Raw genomic sequence first — 14,633 nt, forward strand, 5'->3', positions numbered from 1 at the left:
TGTGACTTATTCCATACATATTTGAAATTTTCGTAAAAAAAAGACGAATAGTTTAGTCCACATTGAAAGAGAGAGGAGTATATGTGAAGACATTTAGCTTGATAACGGATAAATAACTAATAATCATAATTTACTGATAGACTCGTGTTCTAAATGTAGAAGTTATCTGAGCAATCAGACATTTCTCGCATCTTATTAAGTGATGAAATTACTTTTAGGGATATAGTATTTCTTATGTATATTACAAAATGACATGTTCTAATTTTAAACAGATCTATGTCAACTAGATTATTAAAAGTATCAAAATGTACCATTATTTAAACCCACTGATTTGTAGGTTACAGTGGTGCTACATGTGAGATAGTAGCTGATCCATGTGCCAACACTCCATGTCTTAACAGAGCTGTTTGTCAGGCAACATCACTATCAACACATGATTGTCTATGTACAGAAGGGAGGACATGGACAGGAACATCTTGTAAAAGTCAGTACATTTTCATGTTTTTAGAAAAATTTAAGTTCAGCTTTACCTGTACCATTATCTTTACCTGTATCATTTTCTTTACCTGTACCATTTCCTTTACCTGTACAATTATCTATACCTGTACTATTATCTTTACCCTGTAAATTTATCTTAACCTGTACATTATTTTTACATTATCTGTACACATGTAATTACCTTTACAAAATCCTTTGCCTGTAAAATAAACAATTGCAGCTAGCATTTTAACATGATTATTCAAATTTCAAATCAAAGTTTGAAAGCATAGAATACAAACTTGACACCATTTCTTTATATGTTCTCCTCTTTAAAGTGATAAAACTAAATTGAAGTTATGATTATTTGAATGTTTTACAAGTATAGAGCCAGGTCTTCCTGTACTCATCAAGCTCTTTACTGTGATGGCTGATTTGTGCCATCCCTGTTTTTGCCCTGTGACTCTGACAGACGAAAAGTCAAAAATTTACAAGTTAAAATGACGGGGGTGCGGAGTGAAAACTGACATATTAGCGAGGGCGCATGGTGAAGTTTAATAATTTAAACTTCGCCCTGCAGGGGTACAGAGCGAAATTTAAAAGATAAAACTGTTGGGTTGCTGGACGAAAACACGCTTTTTCTTAAATTTTGCCCTGCGCCCCAGACTGCAGTCATTGAATTAAGCACTGGCTCGGTGGCCAGACTTTATATGTGGGTGCACCTTTATGAGTTCTACCTGTCACATACTATTTCTACATGCAAGGTTGATGTCAATTTGTGTTTTAATTCAAATTTACTTCTTTAATTAATGTTAGTACAGTGTGTTGCTCCTCAAACAGCTTTTGTTAATAGATGTTGCATTAAGCAGATGAGCCTTGATAGCACATGCATGTTGTAGTTTGATATTAAATTAAATTGTTCTAAACTCAGAAAAACCATTTTTTTGTGTGTATATCTTTAAATAATTTTTCTGCAAGGGACATTTTAACAGAAAGTTGTATTAAAGCACAATGAGACAGTGTCTGTCCTTCCTAATTAACAATTGTTTAAAGAATGCTTTAAAACTGCTACTAAATTACCAATGTTAGTACAGATAAATAAAATAAAAATACCGTATGTACACTTATTGTATATAATGACAATCTTAAACATTTCCTTGATATTAGATATAAACATTGTATTGATTGTAGAAGATAAAGTAAGTAAATTCCCTATTGTTTATGTACAAATTTTGTATATTCTAGATTCAAGAACAGATTATACAATGTTGGTAAATGCTGCAGATCAACTCAAGAAGCCAGCTTCATTGCAGACATTATTCCACTTGAAAACTGATGAGCTATCTGTAATGATGTGGCTAAGGGTTCATATGGTGAACTCAGAAGTTCCTCTAGGCACTGTGTTTGCTTTACTTGCGTAAGTAATCTACTGCTGGACTTTCCTATCATTTATATCATCATGATGATATATATTGATTCTTCAAGGCTGTAGCCGGCTCATATTCAAACTTAGAACATTTATAGGGGGGTCCAGTGGCATGTTTCCCAGATAAAAACATTCAAAAAAGTCATTTCTAGCAATTTACTGGATAAATTTTATTTTTTATTTGGGCACATTTTTAAAAATAAATGTATCATTACTCACCTGAGCTAATAAATTATGAACTGTTGACACGTAAGCAGAAATTACACAAAACAGAAAAAAAGATAATTTTCCCTTTACTTTGCCTTTTATTATTTGCATTTGTTTTGCATATCTCATATACCAATATAAAAGATAGATCATTTTGATAAATTAAAAAAGAGAACAATACACAAAGATCATTTTGGTAAATTTAGAAAGAGAACAATACATCAGATCATTTTGGTAAATTAAAAAAAGAGAAGACTACACCTATAGAAATACATGACTTGTACACATGAGATCGAAGTCTACCATGGTAATCTGTAGATTAAAAGTTAAGATCTGGTACTCCTGTTCATATAAAATATGGTATCATAAACACATTTCTTGAACTCAGTATTTGAATTTTTTTCCAACTAGATGCAATATCTTTGGGTGTCCATGGCTGATCGGTTAAAAATGTTGATTTTAAATCACCTGTCCCTCACCACTTGGGGCTTGTGCGAAATACTTTGGATTCTTTGATGTGGGGAAGCTATCCAGCTACCTTACAGAACATCAGTGTTTCTTCTCGGGTACTTGTTCGTGCCAATGGGCACCTGAATCTTCCTTCACCAGTAAAGCTGGACTGTCACCATTTGACTTCTACTATGTTGGTGCAACTCTAAACAAAACAAAAAAGAAAACAAACATCCAATTTCTTGGAATTATCAATATCCACACTTTTCACATTTCTGCAAAAAGTATATAATTTACAGAATGCACATTCTAATAGTGTTTGGACATACTTCTATTGAATAAAATATGTACAAAAATAACCTAAAAATCTATTCATATGTAAACTCTTTTGTGTGTATGGTTGCCATAAATTACAGATATTGAGTGTGAGTTAGCTATGGACTCATCAAACTTAATCAGAGCTCCGAGTAATGGCTTATCCTGTTGTATGAGTATGAGCTTAATAGAATTAATGTGTGTAATAAACATGTATATCATGTTGCATATCTTAAATTTATATCTTATAACTATGATAAAATAACTGTAAGACTAGAACTAAACTTTACTATATGAACAAATAAAATATTTATATGAGTAGCTAAATTCTTAATTCTACTTTATTGATTGAATCTTTTATATGAATATGACATGACTTACAAGGAGGTTATTGTGTCATACACTGTCATACTTCAAAGTCATACACTGTCATACTATGGTGTCAAACACAGTCATACTATGATGTCATACACTGTAATACTATGATGTCATATACTGTCATTCTATAATGCCAAACATTGTCATACTATAATGTCACACAGTGTCATACTATAATGTCGTACACTGTCATACTATGTCATACATTGTCATACTATGTTGTCATACAATGTCATTCTACAATGTCAAACACTGTCATACTATGATGTCATACACTGTCATTCTATGATGTCATACACTGTCATACTATGGTGTTGTACACTATCATTCAATGTTGTCATACACTGTCATTCTACAATGTCATACACTGTCATACTATGTTGTCATACACTGTCATACTATGATGTTTCGCACTGTCATACTTTGATGTCATACACTGTCATATTATGTGGTCATACACTGTCATTCTCTGATGTCATACACTGACATATTATGTTGTCATACACTGTCATTCTATGATGTCATACACCGTCATACTATGATATCATACACTGTCATACTATGGTGTTGTACACAATCATTCAATGATGTCATACATTGTCATTCTACAATGTCATACACTTTCATACTATGTTGTCATACACTGTCATACTATGATGTCAGGCACTGTCATACTTTGATGTCATACACTGTCATATTATGATGTCATACACTGTCATTCTATGATGTTGTACACTGTCATACTTTGATGTCAAACACTGTCATACGATGATGTCGTGCACTGTCATACTATGATGTCATACACTGTCATACTATGGTGTTGTACACAATCATTCAATGATGTCATACACTGTCATTCTACAATGTCATACACTTTCATACTATGTTGTCATACACTGTCATACTATGATGTCAGGCAATGTCATACTTTGATGTCATACACTGTTATATTATGTGGTCATACACTGTCATTCTATGATGTTGTACACTGTCATACTATGTTGTCATACACTGTCATACTATGATGTCACGCACTGTCATACTTTGATGTCATACACTGTCATTCTATGATGTCAAACTCTGTCATATTATGATGTCGTACACCGTCATACTATAATGTCATACACTGTCATACTATGATGTCATGCACTGACATACTTTCATTTCATACACTGTCATACTATGATGTCATACACTGTCACACTATGATGTCATACACTGTCATACTAAGTTGTAAGTGTTAGATATGCATTAGCAGCAAATATAAAGGTTGAGATAAATCATCAGTATCATTATTTATGACAGGACAGAGGAAACGACACTACCAGAAGATTTGATGTTTGACTTTAGCCTAACAGTAAGTAAGGCTGGAATTTATGTAAGATACGGGTTGGATCCGAAAGTTGGTATATCATTTGAAACGGAGGATCTTTTTAGGGGTATTCTATTTGATGGAGAATGGCATCATCTTGGAATTTCAATGACTAGTTACGGAATGTTATCTGCATCATTAGATTCCCTGCATGTCCAGGAACCAGTTTACACCAGCAGGAACCTTCAACTTGATTACAAGTAAGACATTCCATATTTCATTTATTATACCCCCAAATCAAAGTTTGGGGGTATATAGGAGTCACTCGGTGGTCGGTGGGTTGGTCGGTCGGTCCAGCCCTCTGTTGAATTTTCCTTGTCCGGAGCATAACTTGAAGACAAATGGTTGGAATTCAATATAACTTCATACAATGGTCAAGTATATTGTGAGGAAGTGCAGTGCACAAGAATCATAACTCCATCTTGACTAATTACAGAGTTATTGCCCTTTGTTACTTTTCCTTGTCCGGAGCATAACTTAAAAACTACTGGATGGAATTCAAAACAACTTCATACAATGGTCTGGGGCAATGGGAGGAAGTGCAGTACACAAGAACTATAACTCTATCTAAAGTTATTACAGAGTTATTGCCCTTTGTTACTTTTCCATTGCTGTTTTTTGTCCAGAGCATAACTTGAAGACTAATGGTTGGAATTCAATACAACTTCATACTATGATCAAAGACATTGAGAGGAAGTGCAGTGCATAAGAACCATAACTCCATCTTGGCTAATTACAGAGTTATTGCCCTTTGTTACTTTTCCTTGTCCATAGCATAACTTGTAAACTGTTAGTTGGAATTTAAGACAACTTCATACAATGGTCAAGCACATTAAGAGGAAGTGCAGTGTACAAGAACAATAGCACCATTTTGACAAATTACAGAGTTATTGCCCTTTGATACTTTTCCTTATCCAGATCATAACTTGTAAAGTGCAGGATGGAATTCAAAACAACTTCATACAATGGTCAAGCACAATAAGAGGAAGTACAGTGCACAAGAACCATAAATCTGTCCAGTGTAATTATAGAGTTATTGCCCTTTTTTACTTTTCCATTGCTTTTTTCTTGTCCAGAGCATAACTTGAAAACTACTTGTTTGAATTCAATACAATTTTATACAATGGTCAAGTATATTGAGAGAAAGCACAGTGCTTAGAAACCATAACTCTTTCTTGACTAATTACAGAGTTATTGCCCTTTGTTACTTTTAATTGTCATAACTTGAAAATTAATGGTTCGAATTCAAAGAAACTTCATACAATGGTCAAGGGCAGTGAGATGAAATGCAGTGCATAAGAACCATAACTCTATTTGGATTTATTAATTATTGCCCTTTGTTACTTTTTTGTCCAGTGCATAACTTGAAAACTAGTAGTTGGAATTCAATACAACTTCATACAATGGTCAAGCGCAATTAGAGGAAGTGCAGTGTACAATAACCATAACTCCATCTTCAGTATTTGTAGAGTTATTGCCCTTTGTTCCTTTTCCTTGTCAAGTGCATAACTTAAAAACTAATGTTTAGAATTTAATGAAACTTCATTCAATGGTCAAGCGCAATGAGAGAAAGTGCAGTAACTCTTAAAAGAAGCGTAACTCTTTTTGGACTTATTACAGAGTAATTTGATAAAACTTCTTCAATGGTCAACCACATTGAAAGGAAATGCAACATACAAGACCCACAACTATCTTTAATTGCCGACAACCATACCTCTATTTCAGTTCTTTCGCAAGGTATTCTGTTTCTAGTAACTTCCTCATTTCCGAAGCAGTCTTGCTGGGGTATTAATCACATTTAGTGATAGGTCTAGTTAAGATTATTTACATTTGTTATTAAGACTAGATTAAGTTTTAATTGGTTTTGGATAATGTTCAATTGTCATTGGGATTAAATTTGGGTTTAATGTGCATTAAATCGGGTAAAAATTGTGATCAAAATTAAATAGATTTTATCCGGAACTTAGCAAATGTGGGTTTTTCAATGTTAATCCCCCAATACAAACAAACTTTTACCGTTATAGCTTCATGGTGCACTATCTACAGGTTACAATAGATTTGTCAACATTTTGCCCTTATTTTCCAGCCTATAACTTAAAAAGTTTGTACCCCGATTAGCTTGAAAGACCAAAAATATTCTTAATTTGTGTGGAAAGTCTAATGTAATAGGGTTTTTATCAGGTTGAAGAGTTGTAATTGAGATTATCTAGGGTTGTAATTGAGATTATCTAGAGTTGTACTTCAGATTATCTAGGGTTGTACTTCAGATTATCTAGAGTTGTAATTGAGATTATCTAGGGTTGTAATTGAGATTATCTAGGGTTGTAATTGAGATTATCTAGGGTTGTAATTGAGATTATCTTGGGTTGTAATTGAGATTATTTAGGGTTGTACTTCAGATTATCTAGGGGGTGATTGAGATTATCTAGGGTTGTAATTGAGATTATCTAGGGTTGTAATTGAGATTATCTTGGGTTGTGATTGAGATTATCTAGGGTTGTATTGTGATTATCTAGGGAGGGGGAGTAATTGAGATTATCTAGGGTTGTACTTCAGATTATCTAGGGTTGTACTTCAGATTATCTAGAGTTGTAATTGAGATTATCAAGAGTTGTAATTGAGATTATCTAGAACTGTAATTGAGATTATCTAGTATTGTAATTGAGATTATTGTGCATTTAGATTTACCATTGTCCTTCCGTCCGTCCATCCTTCCGTGCGTCCGTCCGTTCACTTTTTGTGTCGCACATAGCTTAAATTGTAATTGACCTAGAGTCATGAAACCTTACAGGAATGTTGATCAGCATGTGAAGTTGTGCACCTGGGTATTTTCATGTGGATATATTTAGTATTTTAGAGTTATTGCCCTTGACTTAGTAAAAATTTGTGATTTTCAACTTGTGTCGCAAGTAACTCAAACAATATTTGACCTAGAGTCATGAAACCTTACTGGAATGTTGATCAGCATGTGTAAGTTGTGCACCTGGGTATTTTTGTGTGGATATATATAGTCTTTTTAGAGTTATTGTTCTTGAATTAGTAAATGTTTCTAATTTTCAACTTGTGTCGCATGTTACTCAAAAAAGTATTTGACCTAGAGTCATGAAATCTTACAAGAATGTTGCTCAGCATGTGTTATTGTGCATCTGTGTATTTTTTTGTTGATATTTTTAGTATTTTTAGAGTTATTGCCCTTGACTTAGTAAAAATTTCCAATTTTCGACTTGTGTCGCACATAACTAAAAAAGTATTTGACCTAGAGTCATGAATGGCTTAAAGTTTAGTATTCATTTAAAGCAGCATGCCTCCAGGTTCATGCTAATTTTCATCAAAGTTTTCAAAATGTATTTGAAAATATCAAAATATTGTGAAGTGAAGAAAGAAAGTAATTTACACATTGCAAATGGCACTTACATTCCATTTAAATAACCAAAAACAAGTCAAATATGCAAAAACTAGTCTTTATAAGTTACGCTGAGGGATTGGAATATGGTGATTAATAATGGAAAATCAAAAAGTATCTTTTTACTTTTCTAAACTTCTAAGTATAGTTTATTTTTATTTAAATAATTTGATTCATCTGAAGGCATGAAACTTTAAAACTTATTGAACATTTTCTTTGATAAGCTGGTATAGCTTATTTACAATCAAGCATGAAAATAGCCAATTACACTGTCCTATGGATAATGCTAAATAACGACCAAATAATATGACCTATTTTGAGTAATAGCCTCATAAACCAGATACTGTTCCGGCCTTCTTTCGGCAATTGTCAAAATATTTATATATATAATTAGCTCACCTGTCACAAAGTGACATGGTGAGCTTTTTTGATCGCTTTTCATCCGTCGTCTGTCCGTTAACTTTTACTTTAAACGACATCTTCTCATAAACCGCTAAGCCAATTTCATTCAAACTTCACAGGAATGTTCCTTTGGTAGTCAACTTCAAAAATTGTTCAAAGAATTTAATTCCATGCCTTGGCAACCGAAAGAAAAAACTTGAAAAATCTCCTTAAAAAAACGAAAGAGCTCGAGCTTAAATATTTGGCATGAAACATCGTCTAGTCAGTGTCTACCAAGTTTGTACAAATAAAAGCCCTGGGGTCAAAATTAGGGTCATTGATTTTTCTTATTTGTATATAGTAAAAACTTAAAAAACCTTCTACTAAAAAAAAAAACAAATAGCTAGAGCTTAGATATTAAGCATGTAACATCTTCTAGTAGATGTCTACCAAGTTTGTTCAAATTAAAGCCCTGGGGTCAAAATTGGCCCCGTCCAAGGGGGTCATTGTTTTTCCCTGTATGTATATAGTAAAAACTTAAAAAACCTTCTACTAAAAAAAAAACAAATAGCTAGAGCTTAGATATTAAGCATGAAACATCTTCTAGTAGATGTCTACCAAGTTTGTTCAAATAAAAGCCCTTGGGTCAAAATTGGCCCCGTCCAAGGGGGTCATTGTTTTTCCCTGTATGTATATAGTAAAAACTTGAAAAATATATTTGTTTAAATCCCTAAGAGCTAAAGCTAAGATATTTAGCATGAAACATCTTCGAATGGGTGTCTACCATTTTTATTCAATTAAGGGCCCTGGGGTTAAAATTGGCCCCGCCCCGTGGGTCATTGATTTTCCTTATATGTGTATAGTAAAAACTTAAAAAATCTTCTTTTAAAAAACCCAACAAGCTAGAGTTTGGATACTAAGCATGAAATATCTTGTATTGTGTGTCTACCAAGTTTGTTCAAATAAAAGCCCTGGAGACAAAATTGGCCCCGCCCAGAGGGGGGGGGGTCATTGCTTTTCCTTGTATGTGTAAAGTAAAAACTTAAAAAATCTTCTTAGAGCTAGAGCTTAGATATTTATCATGAAACATCTTCAAATAGGTGTCTACCAAGTCTGTTCAAATAAAAGCCCCTGGGTTACAATAGGCCCCATCCCAGGGTTCTATATACAGGTGAGCGTCTTCAAGTGGCCCTCTTGTTTTTTTTTCTTGTAAATGATTTTCTATGTCATTATTTGAGAAATTATTAATTAGTTAGCTTGCATACTTGCTGATAAAGCTTAGAAATCCTAAAACAGTTTAAAAGAAAAGCAGGTTTTTGTTTACTTGTGTACAAGTAGATGGAATTAATATACCTTTAGTGTCTAAGTTACTTCTGATTACATTTGTGTATATTCGAAGTAATGCTGGTTACATGACTATTGTGGTTTATTTGAAAGAAATTTGTTAAATTATTACCATTGACTTACCAAAAATAAGATAATAATCTGTAGGCTCTTGCTTTGATTTAATGCATATTTAGTAAACATTGTACAAAGTAACAATGTGAATAGGTATCATGATTTCACTAAACATAGTAACAATATGACTGGGTATCTGACTCAGAAAGTTAAGTATCAAACCAGTGCTGAAGGCACAAATCGATTGTACTTAAAAAAAACCTGAAATATCCAAACTAGCTTAAATATGCATTGCCTACTCAATAGCTAGCTAAAAGTATCCCAACCTATATATATTTAGTGTTGCATGGTCAAGTTTGATATTGTTACTATTTACTTAGGATGTTATAACTTCATAGGAAGAGAAATATTTTTCAATCTATCCATGTGATTGTGAGTGACCATTCAGCCAACTTATGTACTCTTATTTTTGTTATGTTTATGTGATCAAGCCTTTATACATTATATTTAGGACTGTGGTTATACATGTATGTTAAATCAATAAAATATTGCATTTGTAATTTCATATTACATATTGTTTTGAAAATTAAGACTTAGAGGTATGAAATAAATTCATTGATGATCTACAGTGCAGTTATTTTTTTAAGCTTAACTGTTTGAAGAAAAATGGGGCTATCCTTTACACCTGGAATTCTTCATCAGTGTAACATCTTATGTTTTTCATGCAACTAATGGCTCAATTTCACCTTGGTTTGAAATCCACAAGGCACATTGGATTCTTTCATGTGTTAAAGACTTTGCACATAGTTAGGATCATAAAAAATGGTCACTTTCCAAGGCCAGGAAATCTAGCATGGATTTTGACAGAAGTATGACTCTCTAAACTTCTGATTTAATACATGTTAAATTTTTGCCTGAAAAATCTTAAAACTAAATAATAGTGTACCTTGGAGGTCACTGTCAAAGGCTCATAACTTGTGAATTTTAAATGAAATATGGCCTCACGGAACATAAAAAAATTGCAAGACTTGATCATATGTATATAAATGAAATATTCCTTAGTTAATTCAAACATTTTCCATCAAGTTCTGAGAATAGTTGAATCTATTGACAGCTATTGTTGATATAAATGGACAAGCTTGTGGTTGCTGTGGTAGTCTCCTGATTGACTACACAATTATAAGTAGAATAGCTGAATTTCAAATGAGTAACCAATGCAGTTTCACTTGTGATGTTTAAAATAGTGTTGGTTGAGTTTGTAGATATCTGTATGTAGTATGTACATGTATGTCATTTTGCACATACATGCATATCATGACTGTACAAAACCTGCCCATCCATGGAAAAACACAGGGTATGAAAGTACGTCAAATATGATCTTGGATATTCTTAAATGACCGTCATTGAAGCTAAGATGATACTGAATTTGTATGTACTGTTCTATATAAGATCAGTCAAATTAATATTTAATTACATGTTGTGCATAGTGTACACCTGGTGTAATGTTGCAATAGCATGTGATAACTTCTTCCAATTTATTCATACATGTATTAAACAATCGTCAATGTATATAAGAATGCCTCGGTTTTTCGAGGGATGGGTTGAGTTATTGTCGAAATGCTACTGGTCATCTGAGAAAATATAAGAAAAATAATTTTAACGGCCTAAAGATACTCGGACTTTCTTGCAGCCAGAATATGCAGACCATTATTGGTATTGAGCTACCGTTTATGTAGACTCCATTACAATTGACGATTCGTATATATTATATCATCGCGAATTCACCATTTTGGTAGCTTTATTGGGTCATTTAAAAGAAACGTTTAAAACAAACAATTTTAGGTAAAGTACGAATGAACAGGCATTGTTTACATATTAACGGTGCGTCAAATTCAAGTATGTGACAATTCGTTACAAGTAAGCAAGCTAGTCACTGATTGGCTGAAGTGTAGACACGGATTTTCCCGTCTAAAAATAGAAATATCGGTATATGAACGTATCGGTATATGAACCTACAATTTTAGCAGAGGTGAGGAACATTCGACCAATGCGCAGGAGAGTAATGTAGTTGTGCACCTGAGTATTTTTCATTTTCCTGAAAGTTTTCAAGAATGTTGGTTAGCGTGTGTACTGATGCACCCTGGGTTTTTTCTTGTGGATTTTTTCAGTATTTGTAGCATTAACACTTTACTTAATAAAAAATTTTTAGTTTTCATCTTGGGCACATGTAGCCAAAAAAAAAAATTGATCTAGAGACATAAGATTGACAAATCGGTGGAGTGTTGGGGCACCCGTGTCCTATGGACACATTTCTAGTTTAGGGTTGTACTTCAGATTATCTAGGGTTGTTATTGAGATTATATAGGGTTGTATTGAGATTACCTGGAGGGGTAATTGAGATTATCCAAGGTTATGACAGAGATTATTTAGGGTTATAACTGAAAATATCTAGGGCAAAAACTGAGATTATTTAAAGTTGTAATTGAGATTATCAAGAGTTGTAATTGAGATTATCTAGGGATTAATTGATATTATCTAGGCTTATAACTGATATTATTATGCTCCTTCGAAAAATTTCGGGGGAGCATATAGTTGTCGGGTCGTCCGTCCGTCCATCCATCAGTCCGTCCGTCTGCCCGTACGTACGTCCCGAAATTCGTGTCCAACCCATGATTTCTATATTTGAAGTCGGATTTTTACAACTATTTCACAGAAATGATCACCATATTGCGACGAAGTGTCACGCGCAACATTTGGGTCCCCACCTTGAAGGTCAAGGTCACAGCATGACCTTGAAGCAAAATCGTGTTCGGCCAATAACTTCTATATTTGAAGTAGGATTTTAAAACTATTTCACAGAAATGATCACCATATTGAGATGACGTGTCGTGCACAACATTTGTGTTGCTACCTTGAAGGTCATGGTCACAGCATGACCTTGAAGCAAAATTGTGTCCGGCCTATAACTTCGTTATTTGAAGTCGGATTTTTAAACTATTTCATAGAAATGATCACCATATTGAGATGACGTGTCGTGCACAACATTTGTGTTGCTACCTTGAAGGTCATGGTGACAGCATGACCTTGAAGCAAAATTGTGTCCGGCCCATAACTTCGTTATTTTAAGTCGGATTTTTAAACTGTTTCACAGAAATGATCACTATATTGAGCAAAATTGTGTCCAGCCCATAACTTCGATTTGAAGTCGGAATTTTACAACTATTTCACAGATATGATCAACATATTGAGAAGACGTGTCATGTGCAACATTTGGTCGCTACCTTGAAAGTCAAGGTCAAAGCATGATCTTTCTGCAAAATCATGTCCGGCCCATAACTTCGTTATTTGAAGGCGGATTTCTAAACTATTTAATAAAAATAATCACCATATTGAGACAATGTGTTGGGCGCAATTTTTGGGTCGCTACCTTGAAGGTCAAGGTCACAGCATGACCTTACAGCAAAATCGTGTCCAGTCCGTATTACTTTGTTATTTGAAGTCGGATTTTTTAAGTATTTCACAGAAATGATCACCCTATTTGGGAACGTTTTTGCCCCAACAGGGTTGGGGCGCTACCTTTAAGGGCAAGGTCACAGCATTTACCTTGAGCAAAATTTTGTCCGGGGCCCCATAACTTTCAAATTTTTCATTTTTTGCAGTCGGATTATATAACTAAATTTTTCAGAATTATCACCAAAATTGAGATAAAGGTTTTCGGGGGCGCAACAAATTTTGGCCCCTACTTTGAAGGGGAAAGGGCCCCATCCAAAAACCTTGGGGGCAAAAAAGTGTCCCGGCCCCCAAATTTGTTTTTTTTAAGTTCCCGGGTTTTACAACTATTTGATTCTCCAAATTGGGAGAAGTTGCAAATGCAAAGAAAAGTAAACCCGTCTTGCCTTTAAATTTTTGGAAATTTTCCCCACTTTTTAAATTTATCCCTTGGACTACATAAATAACTTTTTCTGTGTCCAAAACCTAGTCGGGGAGCATCACCCAGTTCAACCGGTTCTTGTTTAGGGTTGTGAGATTATCTAGAAGTCTTATTTCTAGATTGCTAGATTTTTAGTTTCAAGACTTTCCAATTTTTGAAAATTCCTACTTCATTTTTTTTCAGTGCACAAATAAATTTAGGATATGGCCATGTTGTTGAGTACAGAGATGTTAAAGTTTACAATAAGTCTTTTGAAACTAGTGTGTTTTCTAAGGCATCTACTGGAGGGGAAAGGCCTGATGTTCCCCCTGTTCAGAGTTTTCAAAATTACAACCTCTATCCTTCAACATCAATGAGTGAAAATGGCAGCAATATTATAAGTAAGTCCTATTTCATCATCTTAGTGCAATAACTGATTTAACTGCTATTAAATTTTGAAAGACTTATTCAGTTATAGCAATAAGGCAACAAACTGGTTTGGTTTTTTAGCTCACCAGAGCCGAAGGCTCAGGGTGAGCTATTAGTATCAAAAAGGGATGCTCCGGCGTCCGTCGTCCGTTGTCCGTCGTCATGCGTCAACAATCGTCTTGTTCTCTGAAACTACTGGACAGATTTACTTCAAATTTGGTCTGTAGCATCCTTGTGACAGTCACACTTGAATTTGCTCATGTCATTCTAATTGGCCCCTTTAAGGGGTCAGCAGAGCTAGAAATAGAAAAACCTTTTAACATCTTCTTCTACAGAACTAATGGATGGATGATCACCAAACTTTGTCTGTAGCATTCTTGGGTAGTCTTTTATCAAGTTTGCTCATATTAATATGATTGGCCTCTTTTAGGGGTCTCTAGGGCTAAAAATAGAAAATATCTTTAAACATTTTCTTCTACAGAACTAA

At 34.1% G+C, this 14,633-nt stretch overlaps 1 protein-coding gene across 1 annotated transcript in view; it reads left to right on the plus strand.

The window, feature by feature from the left end:
- LOC132752704 (uncharacterized) overlaps window positions 1–14,633 on the plus strand; it is a 136,171-nt gene that overhangs the window by 64,454 nt on the left and 57,084 nt on the right. The window contains exons 32-35 of the mRNA XM_060743068.1: window positions 338–484; window positions 1,723–1,894; window positions 4,559–4,825; window positions 13,922–14,118. Coding sequence (XP_060599051.1) covers window positions 338–484; window positions 1,723–1,894; window positions 4,559–4,825; window positions 13,922–14,118 — 783 coding nt within the window. The remainder of the gene's footprint in view (window positions 1–337; window positions 485–1,722; window positions 1,895–4,558; window positions 4,826–13,921; window positions 14,119–14,633) is intronic.

This window comes from Ruditapes philippinarum, unplaced genomic scaffold, assembly GCF_026571515.1.
Source record: "Ruditapes philippinarum isolate M1 unplaced genomic scaffold, ASM2657151v2 ctg170_1_1_1_1, whole genome shotgun sequence".
Taxonomy (NCBI): Eukaryota; Metazoa; Mollusca; class Bivalvia; order Venerida; family Veneridae; genus Ruditapes; species Ruditapes philippinarum.